Source organism: Apis laboriosa, unplaced genomic scaffold (assembly GCF_014066325.1).
Source record: "Apis laboriosa isolate Shangri-la unplaced genomic scaffold, ASM1406632v1 scaffold14_cov150, whole genome shotgun sequence".
Taxonomy (NCBI): Eukaryota; Metazoa; Arthropoda; class Insecta; order Hymenoptera; family Apidae; genus Apis; species Apis laboriosa.
The window spans coordinates 722,726-744,494 of record NW_025221798.1 but is presented as its reverse complement, the minus strand read 5'-3'; the positions used below and the strand labels follow the sequence as shown (position 1 = coordinate 744,494).

General features: G+C 30.3%; 1 protein-coding gene across 10 annotated transcripts in view; it reads left to right on the top strand.

Annotated features, from left to right (window-relative positions):
- LOC122710538 (disco-interacting protein 2) overlaps positions 1-21,769 on the top strand; it is a 55,133-nt gene that overhangs the window by 6,613 nt on the left and 26,751 nt on the right. For 4 of the 10 annotated variants that reach the window (XM_043928450.1, XM_043928448.1, XM_043928447.1 and 1 more), the window contains exons 1-3: positions 8,460-9,999; positions 11,045-11,913; positions 17,362-17,433. In XM_043928450.1, the coding sequence (XP_043784385.1) occupies positions 9,182-9,999; positions 11,045-11,913; positions 17,362-17,433 (1,759 nt within the window). In that variant the 5' untranslated portion in view covers positions 8,460-9,181. Of the gene's footprint in view, positions 1-8,458; positions 10,000-11,044; positions 11,914-17,361; positions 17,434-21,769 lie in introns of those variants that run through there. The other 6 variants (XM_043928454.1, XM_043928446.1, XM_043928445.1 and 3 more) reach the window with 2 other exon arrangements.

Below are 21,769 nucleotides of genomic sequence, written 5' to 3'. Positions count from 1 at the left end.
AATATAATAATAATTTAATTATAATATATTGTTAAATTTTTTAATCTATTTTTCTTAAAAGTGAACAAACTATATTTGTATAATAACAATAATAATAATAAACATCGGTTTTTTCTTTGTTTTATTTAATTTAATCTAATTAAACTATATTATTTTCTGTTGCAAACATTGTTTAAATTTTGATGACCTTAGTTAAAATTTGAATGACCTTGAGCGATCTCGAATCAGAGAGCATTGAACTCGGCGCCGCATCTCGGTCAAAAAATTGTAATTTCGCTTAAGTCTAAAATCTTGAATTTTCTATCCAAAGAAAATGATTAATATGCTTTTGAAGGCATAGGCCGACCTCTTGAAATCGATCAACCTGTCGAAAGAAATTCCATGTCTCGCGGAAGCCATTCGCGAACATCTTACACAGTTCAAATTAACTTTGATTATCGAGTGGTTATCGTGTAGTATAACATCGATATCGGCGAATTAATTGCTTGTAGAGGTGCGTATTTTTTCGAGATCGATCGACCGTGTCGCGCACTGTAACCGAACACTAAACGAGATCGATACGTGATGGTAGATGGAAGCGAAGTTATACATATCTCAGGATGAGTGATTCTATATGCAAAAGTGAATAAAAAAAGAAACGAATAAAATTTTCCCATTTAAAGTTTTGTTTTTGAATAAGTTATTCAAATGAAAAATTTTCAAGTATAAACTACCATAATCTTATAATTTTAAGATATTACATTTTTATTTAAATTTTTAATAAAAAAAAAGTAAGTTAATTATACGTTTTATCTATTATTTTTAATGATTTATTTGTATTTTATGACAAAATTATAATATTTTATGAATAAATTATCTGTAAATGATTATGCGAAGGTATATAAAAAAAAATTTTTGTCATAAATATATATGTATTTTTTCAAAATCGATTTTCAAAAAAATTTTATATTTTTATATTTATATTTTTATATATATATCTTCATTATACATATATATACATATATATATGTATAATGAAGAAATTGAATTTTCGAGTTTGATTTTCTCGAAAATTAGTTTTTAAATCAACAAATTTTATTCTATGCTTTTTTTATTCTTCACGTGTAAATTAATTTTCTACTGATAATTTATATATACTTAATCGGAAATTAATTAAATTCGTTTAAAAAGTTTTCAAACTTAATTTACTTTCGAAAATAAAATCTTCTCTAGTAAAAATATTTTATTTTTTTTTTTTTTTTCGATTGTTTTTTCATATAAAATCACTATTATTCTCTTGTACCGCGTATTATTGTCTTGACATCCTGTACAGAATTAATTTCGCATCAGAATCGTCCTAGACTGGTTTCCGATTACAACTGGTCGATATCGGCAGAAATTTATCTAAGTGTCACAAGGTGGTTGTAAATCAATCCATTCCTTCAGTTTTTCCATTGACGTCATTTCTCGATTACAATGTTGTTACGACGATTTATCTTCCCGTTCAACTTGACTTCGCACTTCCCTATGATTTCCTCGACCTCCATTCTCAGTTCCGAGGTCACCGCACTTCCGGTCAATACTCGATAAAGGAACACCGGTAACCAATAACCAAGTATTGATTATACTTTATGTAATTGTTGAACCAATTTAAAAATTTTACAATTTATGTGTGCTATTTTTTCATTAGGAAGATATCGCATTTATTTTATTTAAATTTTTAATAAAAAAAATAAATTAATTAATTACGTTTTACCTATTATTTTAAATGCATTATTTGCATTTTATGAAAAAATTATTCTACTTTCTTATTGAAAATTTTTTTTTATAAAAAATATATATAAAAATTTTATATTTAAATATTTATTATAAAATTATTTTATAATTATTTATAAAATATAAAATTTATTATAAAATTTTATAAAAAAAAATTTTTTTTTTGTTAAAGTTTTTTATACAGATTTATAGATTTTTCAAAATAATAAAATTTTTATTCAAATTATTTCTTTTATATTTTGTTGTTTACGATTTATAAGCATTGAAATAGAAAGCACGTTTCGGATAAGTAATTTTTTTCTTGAAGTAAAAATAACATGGATCTAAAATAAAATTTTTAGATTATCATTTTTAGATTATAATTATGTAACGTTTATTCAATCAATTTCAGCATTTACTCATAAATTCTGTTATCTTTAAGTATTTCGAAGTTTAATAAACATTAAACGATAACATGGATTTTTATTGAAAAATGTTATTTTTAACTCGCAATATCTAGAAAAATATATTAATAAACAATAAATAGTTTTAAACTAATAAATACTATAATAATTTTAAAAGTACTTTAAAAATCGTTCTCATGTTATTAAGATTATCGAGATTATATTATAGGATTTGTAGGAAGAATTATATTTTTCATTATATTCTTATTTTACCTGTAAAATTAGAAGATATACAAGAACTCGGATCACGCGATACGTATTTACGTATTGGAAGAGGTATCTTACTATCTTTATTTACGTATAGATCGGAATTCAGTTTATTACATAACCAAAACAAATTCTTTGACTTCGTATCTTCTAATCATTTAATTAATTTCGCGCTTATTATTATCAATTAACTATGTAACTATAACAATGATAAAATATTTATGAATAATGCACAAACTATTTCGTATCAACAAATTTAACAATAAAATTTAAAATAGAATAACGAAAAGAAGAAGAAAATTTATCAAATATATATATATATATATAATGATTTTAAATTAAAAATGCTTTTTTTTTTAATTCTTCCTTAACGAAGAAAAAGTTAAAAAATATATATATAGCTGAAAAAATGCGAGGAAGAAGTGTATCGACGATTGACGATAACTTAATCCCGAGGCTAATCAAGCCGTAAAACGGGATTGGCGGGTATCGAGCGTGGTCCGAAAAAGAGAGTGGGGAGGTCAGCGGAATTAGTAAACAAGAGGGATTCGTGAAGGAATTGTCCGGCAGAGAGAAGTGCGGCAGTTGTGGTTAGGTGGCGCAGGTGCGGTTGCCCTCTGGTGGAATGCATCCGTCGGTGTCGGTGCAGCTGCTGTCGCAGCTCGTTCGTGGACCGTTTGTAAGATCAAGGTCGCCGGTTTCGTGGGTAAACGTCCTGAAATCGCCTTGAGTTGCATGTACGTATCGAGGCCTCGTTGCATATACGTCTTGTACCAGAGACCACACGCTTATCGGCTATTATTTTCCTCCTCCTCACCTTCCGACGATATCGATGCACGATAGAAAACTACGTATCCAACGTGTCGCCTTTATCGATCAGAAGAAACGAGGTTCCAAATTATTTTATCGGTTATCGATTCTTTTCAAATTTATTGCGAATTATTTGCAAATTTTTTTTTCTCGTTAGTTTTTAATATGAACTAAAAACTATAATCGGTATTACTGATATTCATTGAATAATTTCATCATCGATTAAGCGATAATTCTGTATTTTAGATTCATATTATTTGTATTATTTTTCGTATTGAAATACATGTTGAATGTTGTATTAAAATTAATTTTGATTAAATAATCTTCGAAAATTTCGAAAAATTTTTAATAGAAATATTTATAAGAATAGAATTTATTAGAAGATCTTTTATTTTAATAAGTAAGCGATAATTGCTTTGATAAAAATTTTCATATTGTTTTGTTAGTCTTTTAGACAGCTTATATCATTGTTTTGGTATTTAATTTATTATCGACTAATTGAATTTTATTCAAACATATTTTTTTTAGAATACATTTAATATTCAATATTTCTTTAAAACTCATTTTCTTTTTTATCACGTATAATATTTTTTTTCATACGAAGGTTTCAAATTGCGAAATAAAAATATTTTATAAAATAATGTCTAATAAATTCAATTTCTTTCTCATGACCATATTTGTCGCGACAAGAATTAAATTTTTTGACTAGTCGTGACAAAATTTGATCTAAGGATTTTCATGCTTTCTACACGAGGCGTCGATTTCGCTGGTTTCGTGCTACTTGCACGAGATGATCGGGCGTGGGCGTTTCGAGTTGTATTCGTGGAAAGTACAAACGCACAGCGATGTGCTCTTGGGTCTCTGGTAGTTAAGGCCTAACGCTAGGGAGTGGGAGGTCGAAGAGCACCGTGCAATCAACCCGTCAATTTAAACCTTTTTTCGTCGTAAAACGAACATCGATGCTTTCTGCTCTGTTACAACCATTGCTTGTAAGGGGACCACGTTTCAATTTCAATTGAAGAACAAAGTTTCTTTGATGCTTGAGAAGTCTTTCTTTCTATTACTTTTTTTTCTTTCTCTCATAAATTTTGAATATTTTATTATAATAATTTTTTAACTCTCCCGTTTTAATGATTGAAAATCTTTGTTGTTTCAACAATAACGCTAATTAGAATTTCGATTTGCTGAAATTTCTAATCCAATTATAGTTTGTATATAGAATTAATGTCAATATTTCTTTTCAATTTTTAAAAAATTTTTTAAACTGTTATCTTTACATAACATTAGATCCTAAATAAAAAAGTTATTCATTTTAATTAAAATAAAAAATTGTTTAATAATTTTAAAAATATTAATTTTTTTATTTCATATTATTAACTTTTTTTTTCTTCAATTGATAAATACTATACTATTTATTTTTAAAGTTATAAACTCGTTTTTCTTATCAATCTGTATATAATTACTAATCTTTTTAAATAAAAACTGTAAAAATAATTTCATATCTTATCATCAATTATTTTTTGAAATATTTATAAAAAAGTTTAAAGAAACAGAACAATATAGTTAAATAGGACGAACAACAGCTTCTTGCTTCTCTAAAATCATCACGTAAGAACATAATGATCGCATCTAACGTTAAACCTTAATTTCATGTTACTTTCTCACCTGCTCTGGCAAAGCATTAGATATTATAGATGAATATTATATACATCGATTCACAATGTCTTGACATTATAACTTAAAGGCAACATGAAATCATTTGCTAAGCATTATATTTTTTCAATAAATTAGCAATCAAATGAAAAAAGATGGGAAAAATTTACTGAAGTAATTATTAAAAATAATAAAAATAAGAAATAAAACTAAAATCATATTTATCAATCATATAATTAAGATAATAATCAAAAGAAATATATAATAAAATATATAATAAAAATATATAATATAAGTAGCAAATGTTGACATAAAAGCGTTCACGGAATTGCCCTTCGTTTCTATTTATAATACTGAAGCGTTTCACAAGAGCGAATAATTGTGACAAGATTTTTGCCGGCAACGAGTATCCAATAGTATCCAATAGTATCGACCACGAATCGGATGCATTTGATCCCCGGCATGATTCGTACACGATCACAGTCTCTTCGCGAAAAAGATGTATACTATACGGGTAAAAATTATCGATACCGCTTGAGTATCATTCGCATCGCTAGATTCTCTATCCTATTCACGATCTTTCTAAATCCGCCTTAAGAAACCGCATGAGTATGAGCGAGACGGTAAGACCGGCGTGTAATATGAAAATGAGAAAGAAAAGCTCGGATAGTCTTGGAACCCGCGAGGCGAGCATATACACGAGAGAAGGGACAGAAAGGGACAGAAAGAGGCAATGCGAAGAAAGAAAGAGAAAGATTGTCTTGCCCGGAGGGCGGAGCGGTGTGGAGGAGAGCAACGGGAAAACGACGGAACGAAGAGAAGGAGAAATATAGAAAGAGAGAAAGAGATAGAATGAAAAGGAAAAAGGTAAGAGTAGAGAAAGAAAAGAAGGAAGAAGATGGACTTACGTAGAGAAGATAGAAAAGGGGCAAAGGAAAGGAAAGGAAAGAGAGTGGGATGCTGCGAAAGAAGTAAGAGAGTAGAATGTGCAGGCGAGAGTGGACGGACGGCATACCACCACTACCGCTCCTTACTCCCCCCCTCGTTCCTTTCCTTCTTTCCTTCTCTGTTTCGCAGCGTGTCTTTTATTAACCAAGGCCCGCTTCCCTGAGGCCACTTCTCTCCGCCGTCTTTTCTCTCTTTCTATCATTCTCTTTTCCCTCCCGCTCACCCGTCCAACCGATCCCTCGGTCCCTCTCTATTTCTCTTTCGCCGGATCCGTGGCGGTTCTCTCGTGAGCCAGGGAGAGGTGCAGCGTCGAGAGCTCGCGAAATGCCAGTGATTCGACGCGACTTCGACTACGCGCACTACGAGAGTTTTTCTCCTTACGAGACGAGGGGATCGTGTGCTTCGACTGATGCTCGTTCCTCTGCCCTCCGCGATAAGGGTAGACCCGCGTCGCGACGCTCTGCGCCTTGAGTACGCCTCGTATACACACATACACACATAAACGCGTACATACCAACCGGCTGCTACCCTTGCTTCCTACGTGCATCACGCTGATACTCTTGCTTATACTACTAGTGCCGCTACTATCGCTGCTCTACTTTTTTTTTCTTCTCTTTTCTGTTTTTCTTCCCCCTATTTCTTTATTGCTATTACCATTGATATTACTGTACCACTATATCTATTTTTACCATTTTGTTTTTTTTTAAATCATTTTCCTTTTATTGTTTATATTTTTTTATTTTTCTTCTCTTTCTCTATTATTCACTTTGACTTGAATGATGTGTTCAGATGCGAGTTTTCGAGAACGTCTTGATATTAAGTATTTGTGAACGTAATATTATGTCGCGTATTACTACAATAAGTCGCAAATCAATAAACGAAACGCAATCGAGATTGGAAATTAAAATGAATTCCATAATTATGACTTTTTTTGCTATTGACAAAAAATATCGTAAAAAAAAGAAGAAAAATTTGTGAAATACATAGACTCTCAGGCACGAATTCGAGAAACAACCGAGTTTTTTCCGATTTTATAGAAATAATATTTGTACGATGGATTTTTTTGAATACAAAAATTTTCTTTTTTTAACATAATCTTTTTAACAAAAATTTCTAATATTTCTTATATATTCATTTCATTTATTTTTATATAATTCTTTATTATTATATTATATACTTTGTGCAATTGTTTAGTTATTTTTTTTTTTGTGTAAATTGTATCACGTATTAAATTCAATTAAAATATTATTAAATTAAATTATATAATTCTATTAAAATTTTTAAAAATATAAATCTGGATTGAAAGATAAAATTGATTTATGTATACAATATGCAGTATACATTCGTATAATTATTTTGGTGATCATACAAACATTAATCATCAAGCCATCAGAAAAAAATTTGCGAGTACTAAACCGGAAAAAACTGGTGCTATATGGTCGTATATTTTCCTTTTATTTAAAATTCGTCTGAAATAGAATAAATTTATTATTAAATATCTCGATATCATTAAATATCTCGAATTTAATGTGTTGGCGTATCAATTCAAAATTTTCTTTTTCTTTATTCTTATAATATCGTTTTTTGTATAATTTTTATCGATATATAAACAATTCGTATAATAGAACAATTTTTGTAATAGAACGATGAATCCAGTAATTTGTTGTAGGATGTGTAAATGTTTTCATTCATATAGAAATCAAAAAGAAGAATCTAGTGGAAATTCTATCTACAAATACTATGCTTGCACTTTTCTTATTTATAAAAACGATTGGTCAGGTAGCGATTGGTCAGCCATGCTTTCGAGGCCGGTATGTGACGTGACGTTGCCGTTTCAGCGTAATATCAATAACTTTGTGATATTGAAGAAAAAAACAATTGAAGAATTCATCTTTCTTGGAATCGATATATAATGATAGTGTGTATAATAATTAGATTTGTGGTTTGAAACTTTGTATATGCATTGTTTGTAAAATAAAATTCAGTGATTGTTCAGTGTTTATAATATTTCTTTCATGAGAATTGATTGGTGATTTATTTTAATAATATAAAATAATAAATATATATATATTTGACAACGTATATGGCGAAGGAAAGGATGAAATCAATGTCGTAATCGTTTGAGGGCGGAGAAAGTATCGTCGAATATCTTTTCAACGATTCTAGATGCTTTCGGATGAAGTGCATATACGTACAAAAAAACATCAGCTTTGAATACCAGTTGAAATTATTGTGTGAATTAAGGTGTTTCTTCGAAATGTTCGCCGAATCTAACCTAAAAAAAAAATCTACTTTTTCGAAACGTTCGCCGAATCTAACCTAAAAAAAAATCTACTTTTTCGAAACGTTTGCCGAATCTAACCTAAAAAAAAATCTATTTTTTCGAAACCATTAAACTAATTTCAAATAAATATTGTTGAAATAAATATTGCGGTGGTTGATTCACGATATTAATGGTATACACCGCGGTTACTGTTATCGAATCATAGTTTCCTTGAGGCAGAACGTAACAGGAAGACGGTTTTGTCCTTGAGTGTTAACGTTGAAACCGCATTATCTCGAATTAATTTTGTAACAAGTTAACTTTAATTTTTCTTAAGACATCTATTCGATCTGGTTGCCGAATCGCTATCTATTTTGCCGAAGAATCTTTGTTCAATAAAGTGGCAATTGTAAAAGAATAAATAAAGAAAGAAAGAAAGAAAGAAAGAACTATTGGACTTACAGCACGTCGAAAAAGGAAAGCCATGGTGATTCGCGACTGGAAGACCTCGGGAGTTGCACCTTAAGATCGCAGAAACGCGCAAGCGTGTACGTTTGCTGAGCAATCGAGAGAGACAGAAAAGAGTAGAACTACGATACAAATGAGGAAGAGAGAGATACCTGGAGAACCAGTGCAGCCTCGTAGTCTATCTCTCTCTTTCTCGTTTTCTCTTTCTCTCTCTTCTCTTCTCTGTCTGGCTATTCGTAACGAGATAAGGACTCGAAGTGGACGCATGGTTTGTTGGAAGAACGAAAACGAATCCTCCATTCGCGAGGAATCGTTCGGCGATTGCTTCGAAAGGATATTCGATTCCCGGTACAAGATAACTCGAAGCGGAAACCGAGATAAATCGAAAGACGTAGAATGTAAACGGAGAATGCTCGTTCTTGGTAAATTTCCTTTCGGCCCGGTGTAATTCAAGAAAGTATAAAGTAACGTAAGTGTGTAAAATAGATAGGAGGAGAAATTGCCAATATATACACATGAGATCAAGGTATTTGAAGAAAAAGTCACGAAGACGCGTCGAGGATACGGCAAAGGGATAAAAAGTGAACAATGAACACGACGACGATCGTTTGAGTGGAGAAGAAGGGCCGAACTCATGAGACCACTGTCATTTGAAAACTTGAGGAGGCTCGTCGGCCGCAAGAAGGACCGTAACGAGCCATCCTTCAAGCGCAGCGAGTCCTTCAAAAGGATATCGATAAGAAAAAGTTATCTAGATCGGGGCAAGCGACGTAACAAGCTTCAGAAGAGCTTGGAGCCGACTGTTGCGCCCTCTATTGATACAAAGTTAGACGAAAAATCTATCGAGAAGCAGACGATAATAAACGAACAGAAACCGAAGAAACTTCAGGACGATACTTTAAGTCGCGAATCGATCAGTTACGACGAATGGTTGCAAGGTGTCAGTTCGTCCTCGCGCGAGAAATTGGACGAGGTGCATCGAGAACAACAACAGAACAAACAAAATAAACAACACAACATTTTAGGAAAGAACAATATTCCGAAATTTCAAAAACAGATCGAGGCCGATCACGTGGCTGAAGATTTAAAAGTTCTCGATTTAGATGCATCGCCGGTATTATCTTCGAAGCCTTTCAGAATATCGAACGAGACGATTCAAGAAAAAAACAATCATCAAGATATCCTGCAGGTTCAGGAACCATTTATCGAAGGGCCTCCTAGCGTCAGTATTAATCTTGGTAGAATATGGAGAGATGCGGTACCTATGCCCTTCCCTTCATCCTCGGGACCATCTATACACCACTCTTTGGATAGTGCGCTCAAAGAGAGGAAACCTCAGCCTACTGTGGCGCGGACAGTTTCCGCTCCTGAGAAAAGTGTCACTGGAAAAGATATCACATCTGCATTCGGTTTTTCCTTGAGAATCGCCAAGTTGGCTGATTTTCGTGCAGGGTTATTATCACTTGTGTTTATTAATCGACACAATTTATGTCGACGATGAAATTGCGAAATGTGAAAGTAAAAAGTTTCCATGAAAATCGTAGAAAGTTTAAAAAACGAAAAAATTGCAAATGTGTAAATTTATAAATTTTAATTTGGTTTTAGTTTTACAATTTAAAATTAATGCTGAGTATATATCTCCTGAGTAAAAAGTTTTGGAAACAATTAAAATAGTTTCAATTAGATAAATGTATCATTATTTTAAATATTATTTTTTTTTTTACATAATTAAATTATCAAAAAAATTTATTTGAAAAATAAATTTTCTTATATTTTTTATTAATGAATGAAATTTTTGTAAAAAATTTTTACACTTTTTCCTATATATTTTTTTAAAAATTTTAACGTGCAGAATCTGAAAATGATGATCTTAATTGTTGATTTAATTTATTGCTTGCATGGAAAGTTATGAATTTTTAAAGAATTTTTATGCCATGTTTAATATTTATCTAATTATATTTTATAATTAAATAATAATAATAATAGAAGCGTGCCAAATTCAAATTTTACATTATTGATTATAATAATATTAAAATATTTAATATATTTTTCATTGAATAAATAATTATATATTATAATATTAATTATATGAAATTATTTTAATTAATTGTTTGAGAGATAATTTTAACTTATACTCTAATGTTTTCAAGCAGATGTGATAAAAATTCAATATTTGGCATCGTGTAATTAATAAATATCCTTAAAAATTCGTAACTTGAAATGCAATTAAACCAGTGAATTGCGAAATTAAGAGTATAATTTTTCCATATAATATATATTTGATAAATTCAAATAATTCAATAAAATTTATATTATAATAAAACCCAATTTAATTTAACACCGAGTAAATAGTTTCATGCAAATATTTTTTCAAATACTATTATCCAAGATTGAAATATCTTTCGATTATTTTTTTTGATGAACTAAAATATTTCGTCAATTTCATCGGTCGAAAATTTGGTGGCTAGACGTGAATTCGATAATAACGTGACTTTAGGGGTACGAGAAACGGTTTCTTCAACCGAAGAACGAAGAAACCATCGCCCAGCGTAAGCGCGGAGGGTTACTTCAAGCGAACGAACGCCTCGAGGCGATCCAGTTCCCGACGCCGTGGAAAGCGGACGTCTCAGAGGGTAAAGAAATCTCAACCTCAACCTCAGCCCGTGGCGCGTTCGAACAGTCCGGTGTGGTTCGTTCCGCCGGAAAGGCGTAGATCGAAACGTCAAAGGCGAGTCTGGCGAGAGATAAGATACTTTCCCGAGGCTGAAATTCCTGTAATCGAGAGAATCGACGATTATTCGTCGAATTTGTCGGACGATCAATTCGACGACCTGAAGTTGTTGCTTTCGGGGGATTTTAACGACAGACGAGAAGGAGGTTTGAACTCGTTGGTCTCGTCCTCGTTAGGTTCCTTCTCCGCGACATCCTCCTCGTCGTCGGCTTGTCGGGCACCAAAGATTAGCGATTTTAACGAAGACAAACTATTCTCGGAGGAGCTACGAACTAGTGGGGTCCTCGCGCGAAGAACGATATGGCGACCCATGACTTCGAATTACTTTGCCAGCAACCAGTTTCTCAGCTTTCTATCGAAGGGCTCGAGCAATCTCATTGGCAAAGAGAAGACGAGAATAGATTCATCGTTGTACTACAGATGTCTCTCGTCTACCGACAGCGAAACCGAGGACGAAACGACCAATCATCTCGAACGAAGGAAGAGCACTCACGCGATGCATAGGCAGCAACACTTAAAGAGGCAAAGGTCGGGGCTTAGGAGAAGACCTCTCAGGCGAAAATCTCAACTTCGAAAGGCCTCCGGCCAGCCAGTCTTTCTCGTGCGAAAATGTTCATCCTTGAGGAAAAGACCCAGTAAGATTCTAACTAAACGACGATCTTATTATTACGTTCGCAATATTTCGGACGGATTATTATTTTATGGCAACGATTTTCAATCTTTTCTCATCTCACTGCACAACAAATATATATATATATATATATATATATTGTATCTTAAATAATATTTTTAAGATATGTAAACAAAATTTGGATATATTTTTATATATATTTTATTGAAAATTGCTGCCTCAAATAGTATATAATGTATTCTATAATTTATGATAAAAATGAAGTTAGGGAGATTTTATGGTTCAAAATAAGTGGAAAATCAATAATAAATAAGTTGGAATTATCTATTGGAAATTAATAGAATTCATATAACAGTTTTCTAAGAATCAAATTTCAGGTGAAAAAGATATTGATATAAATAATTATTGTTTTTTTTTAGAAATTAGAAATAATTTTATTGACAATGCTTTTTTCAATAGTTTCATATATGTGAGTTTATTATTAATAAATAAGATTATTCTTTTCTTCTAAAAAGAATGTTCTATAAATAAGAAATAATAATAAATATAAAAAATGTATAAATGATAAAATAATTTTATAGCTAATGTAACTAATAGAAATTTATGTACATTCAAATATTATTTCTCAACTAATACTTCATCATCTGCAAAAATTTATCGAAACGTGGATCTAATTTATACATTACATCTTAAAAGAATTTCCATTCGATTACTTAACATTTTAAACAAGATGCATACCTCACTTCGTCATCCATGTTAAAATAATTTCCAATAATATGTTTTTTCATTTGTGAAAACATGATATATCTAAATGATAAAAACAAGCTGGAAATAATTTTTTGTCCTCAAAAATCTGAAATATATGAATTCCATTTCGACATATCTATTATATGTTTCATGTTTAACAAACCATGTGCGAGATTGCTTGATGCAATTGAAATGATATTTACAGCAACGACAAAGTTCTTTGTAATCATCTATGTAGCCATCTAGTGGCATAATTACTTAAATATCTTTTTTAGAACAAAAGTTAATAGAGAGAAATAACTTACTTATCGATTAATCTATTTAAAAACTACTTTCTACGTCGTATAAAGTTTGCTAATGGAAATTAATTTTTTCTTTTAACGACGATTGAAATCGAATTACTGGTATTATGTTAATACGAGTGTTCGATGATTCAACAACAAACTTTGTGTCACTTCTTAAGATTAGTTGCGAATCTGTCTCCTTTTCGTCTGGTATTCCACCTGATCGACGTTAATCACGTAACAGAATCGCCCAGTTTGGTTTTATTGCGGTTTTTGCCTCTGTTAAACTTGATTCAAAGCTGTGCACGTACGTTCGATTAATCGCCGCCTCTTTCCAATTTCTTTCTTCGAGTCTCTTGAATGCAATCGGATGCCTATCAACCTTTGATTGCTTCTTGCCCATATATGCGTTCTTCTTATTGGAAATTTTTATCATTGCTACCATATTTACTCTATAATACTATTTATTTTCTACACGTAAATTAAAATTTCTAATTTTTTTTAATTATTAATCATTATATGGCAAATATAAAATCTACTCGGATCCAAAAAAAAATCTTTTCACTTCTTTCAATGGAAATTTTCCACGTATGGATTTTTAATTTCTAAAAATTTATATCAAAGAATCCGAACAATTTCACTATCTTCATAGAAAATTAATTTTTCTTTACATCACGATTATTTGCATTTCTTTAATATGCAATTTATTTCACTTTCTCTAATTATATTTATTTTCTCACTCGCCGATTTACATTCAATTCAATTTCTGAAGATGAAAAAAAATGCTAGATTTGATTATATTTAACCAAGCATTGTAGATATGATCAGTAAAAATAGATACGTTATGGTTAAAGAGTTAATTATGAACGTCGATGTCAATGTCCTGGCTCAAGCGTTTAATAGATGCAGGATCTGCCGGTATATATCCCCAGCAAAGAAATTCTTCAGCCGCATGGTAACCATAATTCGAGCGTGCAATAATTCCCTTCGACGTGTTCGCGTTCATAGATCCGCGCACAATATGCACTTTGCCCGAAGGACCAGTCGATCCGCGTACCGATAATTTTAACTAGCGGTTAGATAGCCCGTAGAGATATATACGCTCGTATTCCATTGCTCAATGTCTAACCTCCTGGCTAAGTCTCTCCACTACCATTTCGGAAGAAGATCGTTTTTGCATTAAGCTACTGATTTCCTCGTTTTCTTTCAACTTCTTTTCAATTATACTTTGCATTAAAAATTTAAGAATAATTTAACAGACTGTGGATACAGGAATTCTGTGTTAGCGTGAAATAAACGAAAGAGGGAGACACTGATGCTCTTAAGTTTCCAGTACTGAAAAATACTCGAGAGTTTCACTTAGGTATTTTTAGGTTAAGTTAACCTTTTATCAGTAAATGTCGAATCTCGCAAGATTAATATGCTTTTATTATAATAAAAAATAAAATCAATAATAATTATTTATTTAAAAATCAAATTTTATATAATATTCTATTAATATAATATTTTTTATTTAAAGATCAAAAATGATCCAACAATTTTATAATTCAAATTAGAGAAACTATATTGTGTTTTGGATTGATTAATTTATTTTATATAACAAAAATGAAAAAAATTTTGTTATGAAACATTTTGTTATAACATTCATCAATTTATTACTATGTTACGATGCATTACGAGTCATGATTTGCCGTGCACGTGATAATTTTGCTATTCATTTTCTAAAAGTTTCATTTTTCATTAATAGACATTATGTGGAGAATAATTGTTAATTGTCATTCTCAATATAGTATTCATTAATGTTCGAAAAAAGAAAAATAATTTTCGAACGTTCGAAATTTAGTCTTAAATATCCTTAGGCGATTTAATTGAGTGAAGTGTCCAAGAATAACTTTTATTTTTAAGTGCAGTGCTCACGAAAAATAACTTTCAAGTGCAACTCTCAAGAATTTATATTCTTGAATACATTTGTATCCTTAGAGATTATATTTGATAACGTTAAATCGTGAAAGTATTTCGAAAAAGTAGGAGGGAGATAGTGTTGGTTAATTTGCAATTCAAGATCCAGAATATTAAGCATTTCTATAAGTTAGAAGCAGAATCGAAAATCCACGTTGATTTACATAATTTGGCGTCAGTACGCTTCGAAGACAATTGAATCAATTTCAGGCACTTGAGTCATTTCTCTTGCTAGATGCGGTAGTACATATTAACGTGGGTTATTGTTCAAAGACTTTTTTTTTTTTCATGGTAGGAATGTCGGCGCAAACTGGTTGCGAATCTTGTGAACATTGCTTCGTGGGATATTATTGTGTCTACGATTAAAATTGAAATAAATTTAAGAAAATTAGTTGAATTGAAATATAGCGGATCATTTAACGTGAATTATGTATCATCGATCATTTCGTTTTTTATCGATTTTTGTCGGTTGAATTCTCATCATTATAATTTTAATAATCTAGTTTCAGAGTTTTCGTTCAATTAATAGGAATTCATATTTCATTCAATATATCATGTAACAGAATAATTATGCAATTCTTAATTGAATTAATTTTTTATTATATTTTTATATTTTATTTTATTTTTTTTTTTTTTGATATAAAATATATATAATAATAAATATTGCAGATAGGATATAATTGCATATTAATAGCATTCTGTTTATTTTAAACTAGTTCAATTTTATTCAGTAATTATAAAAATTGAGTTTAATCATGGAATCTTCACGCACATGTAATCTAATCGCTCACGCCATATATTCTTATTTAAGATTTTTGTGTAAGAAGGTTAGATAACAATTGGTAATAGTAGAACGCGAATTATTTGAAAATGTTTTAATATACAGCAAAAATAGTAGTTCAGGTAATAATTTGATCTAAAGTTCAAATACTCATATATATCATTGAAACCTTCATTCATATAAATAAAGTTTATAGGACCGGAATTCTATTTGATATATATAACACATAATTTACGTAGAAAATTGGATGATTGGGATATAGATATCCGTGCTCGTTGAAATAAATTCAGTGATAATGTTGCATGGCCTAGTTTCGTTTTGTGCCGGTGCTCCTACCTGGAAAAATCGTGTCTCGGCCGTTAGCCGATCGATTCTAGGCATTTTCTCGAGTTACGAGGCGTGACGCCAGCATGCCAACTCGTTTCGCATCGTATAAGACACGTGGGCAAACTTGTTGCGATGCAGAAATTTACAATACATACCCATTCTGGAATTTTGCGAATGAAAAACTTGTTTATCGTTATTTCCTTGCAAAATTATTCATCATTGATGCAAATAATGCCTTTTCGTATCTATATACGATATATTATTGTGCATATTATTTGAAATTCCTAATGCTCAAACTTTTTTCGTTAAGTTTTTGTTGAGGCGATAAATTTTTTTTTCTATAATATACTAACAAAAATGCATAGTCATAAATGTTTTTATTTTATACAAGTTATATATATGTATGTGTATATCAATTCAAAAGTAAAAAATTGTTTTTCTGTTTTATTTTTGACAATTATTGATAATTAAAAATCTCTTTACACGAACAAATATACAGAAGGTAAAGAAGCTGGGATATTTTCTCTGATTGTGAATAATTAAAAAATGAGTCTAAGATGCAATTTTTTTTATTTTTTTTTATTTGAGGAATCATGCATTAAATTTTTTTGAATACCGGTTGGTGTTATTGTAAAAAAAAAAACTTATCTAATTGCGAGTAATTAACCTACTATAGATTAATTGTATTAGGTAGTATTGCATCATGGAAAGGCACCCCATGACTCGAAGAATGTTATTCCAGAACAGGTCTAGTAAATTTGCGTATCCGAGGCGCCTTGAGAATTCCTTTTCTCGGAAAATTTCATTGGTTTACATTTAGCGAGGTGACTTTCAGCCAGGTGTCTCCGTTTACAACTCGTCTCCCTGAGAATTTTGTCGAAGCAATTTCTACCACTTTAAACGTAACGACTTGGGTTCACCGATCGTCCTCGAAATTCCACGGGTTCTGTGCTGCGAAGAAATTACCCCGAAATGAGATCGCGCCAGAAGCTATCGAAATACATCCTTTTTCAGTCACAGCAGAAATCGTTTCGATGGAAAAGAGCATTGAGAAATTGATCTTTCTTATTTAGCTATTCGTTCGAGAACACGATTCAACGTGCAAACGTCCTTTTATTTATTTATTTTTGAGAATACGCAATTATTAATCGCATAGTGGTCTTCTTTTAATATATCGCTTTTATTCGATTAATCTTATATAATGTTAATTGTAAATCGTATCGAATGTCGTTATTTCGAACGATTGATTGTTATTTGAAATGCTATTTTTGTATATATTAATTGGAATCACTCATATTCATAGATATATTTGTAATATTTCCGAGTACGTTAATTGTAATTTTAACTGTTCTAGGGGATATTACGCAAAAGGGCTATGAGAAGAAACGGACACGTCTATTACAACAGTATGCCTCAAAGCAACTGGGTAAGTCGGATCTCTCTTTTGCTCGCAAGGAATCTTAGCGAACGAATCATGTTCATCATCATTTCATCCTTATCGAACAGCGCACGCGTGAACGAGAAGCTCATGATGAAATCGTAGCAGCGATAATTCTTTTCTACGCCACCAGGGGGATTTATGCGCTATTTCGCTAGTCCGACATTTTATTTTTACCGCGGACAAGTACCGGTGATTTATCGTCTACCGCGTTTATCGACTTGTTCTACTAGTGACAACCATTTGATTTTGTCTCTCGCCTTCTCGCCATATGAATCATCGATGAAAAACACTAAAACAGTATACGTTCGAAAGAGACTCTATTATAATGTTTAGAAAGAATCATTGATGATCCACGGCAAAGTAACGAGCATTCAAAAAGAAAGTGTGACGAATTGATGGTTTTCTCTTTGATTTAATTCCTATGTGGGCAATCATAACTGTAAAAGAAATTCAGAATTGAAATTTTGCATTATAAAACGAATGTGATTCTTATTATGATTTGATTGTATCGAAATTTATTTTCGTTTTTATTGAAAAAAAAATGGAGTGAGATAATACCAATTGAATTTTAATTATTTTTTTTTGTTCTTTTTTTTTTTTAATGAAATTTTTATTATTCGTAAAATAAGATCAAATATATAATTTGGATTCTAAATAAATATCCTCATAAATATTTAACTTCCAATCAGATATTATAAAATAGCAAAATATCGATTTCAAAAATATTCAAACAATTTTACGATATTTTATCAAAAATGTAAAAAATTATCAAAAATATGAAATATAGAAATATTATCTTATTGCTCATACAGAGGTTAATTTTGTCACGAAATAGCCTTACGTATGTTGCATTACGTACGAGAGCTTCTCGTCCTCGTGGTCTGTGCTAGCATGCGCGATAATCTCGCGCACGTCTATTGCGCCACATCCAGACGCAACCAGTCTCTCATTCTCTCTCTAGTCGTTCGTAATATTAATCACGTTCCGATTCTCAAGAGACACGGGCATTGCGTTCCACACACAATGCTGGTACATGCAATCGTAATGGGAATAAAAGAAGAAACGTAGAGAACATGACAGCGTTATTCTTCGTTCCGGCCATCGTTTTCCATCCGTCACCTTCTACCGGTTTTTCTCTCTTACACAATCCCCTTATCAAGCACTCAGGGTCTCCGTACTCGTTCGCGCCAAATATTTTCCCGCCAATTCAACGGCCTTATCACTTTTGCGATAATACTACGTGGTTTCGCAATTAAAGAATATTACTACATGTTTACTACATGAGTCTTTCAACTTTTTTTATTTTTATTAAATAATGGAATCATTCTAATATAACGTAGTTGAAGTATGTATATACATTTATATTACGAGTAATTAGAAATCATTGAAAATTTTTTTTTTAAATTTATTGTAATATTTTATTTTTGCAGAATAATTTATTAAAATAGTTTATTAATCATATTAATATATATAATTTTATTTTAGAAATATGTATTTGTGTACATAATTAACATTAAGATATGATAGTACAAAATATATATATTTATCAGAATCAATACATTTATAAAATTATTACGTAAATCATAATGAAGTTACAATTATTTTTTTCTGAAAAATTAATAATTTTATTGCTTAAATTTTGTTCAGAAATAATATTGATCATTATATTTCATCATTTTTTTAAATCAATTTTTTTATTTTGTTATCCTTTTATTTCATTGTTGTTTCAGAATTCTAAAAACCTAAAAATATAAATAAAAAACCTGAATACTTTTTAATTTCATTAAAATTTTAATTCAAATAGCAAAAAATATTTTTTTTTCGCACGACAAGTATACTTACTTGTCAAACAAATAACATGTTAAAAACTAATATGGTCGATTCTAGAGAAATAAATTTTATATAATTGACGAATATATTCAAACACAAAAAAATTAAAAATCGATTATTTGATTGATTCAGTAAAAATAGATTTTTTGTACAACGAATTTGATATATTTATCAAATACAATTAACAAATTAAAAATCGATCATTTGACAGGTAAAAACTATATTTATATACCTGTAACCATATATTTTTACCTATATTTTAATAGTTTTAGTGCTAAACCTACGAGTTTGCCCTTGCCACGATCACGCCTTCGGCAACAGTCCATAGCTACAGCTGCAATCGCTCGAACCGCTGTAATCAGTTGCAATATACATACTGTTTAACTGTACCTGCATGCGGAAGAGCTATTTCCGCGTTATCCGTTCGTTATACACTCTGTACAACTATTGTCGCGTACACGACTCTCGAGCAAAGACAATTTTCTCGGTAGTTGGAGTCACGTTCGATCCGTGGTTTTCCAATCATTTTCCTCCACGCGGAAATTTGTTATCCTCAGTACCGCTGTATTTCTTTTAAGTTGATTATAATCTCGACGATACACGCTGTTGCTTATAGCCCATTCGCGAATCTTCGAACCGTGCCCCTTTTTCATTGTATACTCGACGAGGATACATAATGAAAAATAATGCTAAACTGGACGATACGAGTTTCTTAATGGCTAAGTCTGGATTTATTTTGAATTTTGCAAAGAGAAAAAACGGTCCGATTATCGTTTTCGAAATTTGAAATTTGGATAATTCTTGATGATATTAAACTTGGATTTAATTGAGATTTAAATAATTGAGATTATAAATATAATTGAATCTCGATAATTCAAAAAAAAAGGTTAAATCTTTTATTTATAAAAATTTAATCTTATCGAATTTTTCAAGTAAGAAAAATTTATGAAAATGAAAATTTGATATATAAAGATATAAAAATGTATAAAAATTAATATTTTACCATTTCTTCTTTCAAAGAGCTGAAAAAAAAGAAAAATTTAAATAAATGTCATTTATTTTTGAGACATTTGTAATAATTGAAATAGAATGAAGTTCAAATGACCAATTATTGATACAATATAATACAAGTAATTAAGGAAAATAAATAATATATTTTGTGAGTAATAAAATAGGTTTTAAAACTAAAAATGATGGCTAAAAATTTATGTAGATATTAAGTAATTTTCCAAGTTATAATTCGTTCTTCTCATCAATGATTTATTGTCATTTTTAATTTATGACTGTATTAGAAATACGTGAACAAAAAATAACTTCTGCCTAAGAACATATTACGTATAACCAATAATTATCCTGTCATGCCATTGTATTCATTATTTCATCGATTTTAAATAAACATTCGTCAATATGATAGAATCAAAATTTATGATCTTTTTTGTATATTTTTCATAAAATATATAACTATAATCTATTAACTAAACTGATATATAATTGAAAAATTGAAAAAATATCAGTTTTAGTACATTAAACTTGTTTGTAAAATCATACTTGATTAACCTATTCAGTATGAATATTGACTTTAATCAACAGTCACTAGATGTCACTAAATGTACACATATAAACTTAATAATCAATAATATATTTGTCATAATATAATTTGTGATTTTATTATACTTTCATATTATTTCTATTATTTATTAAAAATTAGTTATTTATTATTATTATTTATTATATTCATAATACATGATATTATAAAACTAATGCTTTATAAAAAAATATTTCGCGCTATATTTTGTGCAGTTAACTAACACTGTATCGAAGAGGTTAGTGTCCCTTTTAAAAATTTGAATGTTCTAGTCCTACGTGACAATTTCGAAGAAAAGATCGATGAAAATAATCGAAATTCCTCGCTTCAATGCAATGATGGGCGTGATTCTATTAAAGAGAAAAGATATCGTATATACACGGGAGCGAACGCGATCCAAGCTCGATTTACACCGGTGGTTACGATATTGTCACGGTTCGCTCGAACGTTATTAAATTCCATGGAGCGTGACTTGCGCGTAAGCATTAGCTCTATTCTAATGTCGTCGAATCAGAATCGAACAAACCGTGACCGTAACCATAAACAGTGTTCAAATGATTATATGATTTTAAAAAAATGAAAAATTTTTGATCGTAATATCGTTATTTTTAATAATTTAATGACTTAGTTTGAACTAAGATTTACAGTTATAAAAGTTTTTTAAAAATATATCTTACATAAATGTAATCAATAAAATATTATAAAATGTTATTGAAACTAATAAAAATATTTAATATTAATATTTTTAAGATTTGATTTCATTCAAAATCAGAATGTTCGAAATAGAAGAATTTATAAAAAAAATCATAATTTTTAAATTGAAGTTCAAATTTAAAATCAAGGTCAAATAATCATTTTTGTTTATATAATATTATTCGAAAGGCAATTATATAAAATTTAGAAAAT